The sequence below is a fragment of the Tupaia chinensis genome, unplaced genomic scaffold, assembly GCF_000334495.1.
Source record: "Tupaia chinensis unplaced genomic scaffold, TupChi_1.0 Scaffold000201_1, whole genome shotgun sequence".
NCBI lineage: Eukaryota > Metazoa > Chordata > Mammalia > Scandentia > Tupaiidae > Tupaia > Tupaia belangeri.
Window position 1 is genome coordinate 840486 of NW_006159676.1, and position 534 is coordinate 841019.

Sequence of the window (534 nt, forward strand, 5' to 3'; positions counted from 1 at the left end):
GGGGGTCCAGCGACTTAGCCATTAGCCAACTACTGGTCCCAGTTTTTTTTTTAAGAAGTATTGATTTATTATCATTATTTTTCAATTTTGACCAGACACAGAGAGAGAGAGAAAGAGAGAGAGAGAGAGTGAGCAAGCCACCAGGTCCAGGACTCGAACTGTGGTTGACCATGTGGGAGTCCCGTGCCTTTAACTACCGCGCAACCTGCCAGCCCCGCAATCTATAGATCCTTCTAGGGTTGCCACGGCATGGCAGTCTCATTGTCTGGCACTAACACCCCTTGGCTGAGGCTGGGGGTCCCAGGCTGCAGAGCTAGGGGGTATTCGTGGGTGCCAAAGGGGCTGTTACGAATCCTGAACTCGGGTCCTGTCTGGGAGCAGCCCTAACAACCCACTCCCTACCCCATCCCCGCAGGACGCGTGTTCTTCCTGAAGCCCCTGCGGCCGGTGCCCTTCGCGGGAGCAGAGCGCGCGTGCGCAGCGCGCGGCGCGGCGGTGGCCAAGGTGGGGCAGCTGTTCGCCGCGTGGAAGCTG

General features: G+C 58.1%; 1 protein-coding gene across 1 annotated transcript in view; it reads left to right on the plus strand.

Moving 5' to 3' along the window:
- HAPLN4 (hyaluronan and proteoglycan link protein 4) overlaps nucleotides 1–534 on the plus strand; it is a 10079-nt gene that overhangs the window by 7173 nt on the left and 2372 nt on the right. Inside the window, 1 exon segment of the mRNA XM_027771272.1 lies at nucleotides 398–532. Within this exon segment, the coding sequence (XP_027627073.1) occupies nucleotides 398–532 (135 nt within the window).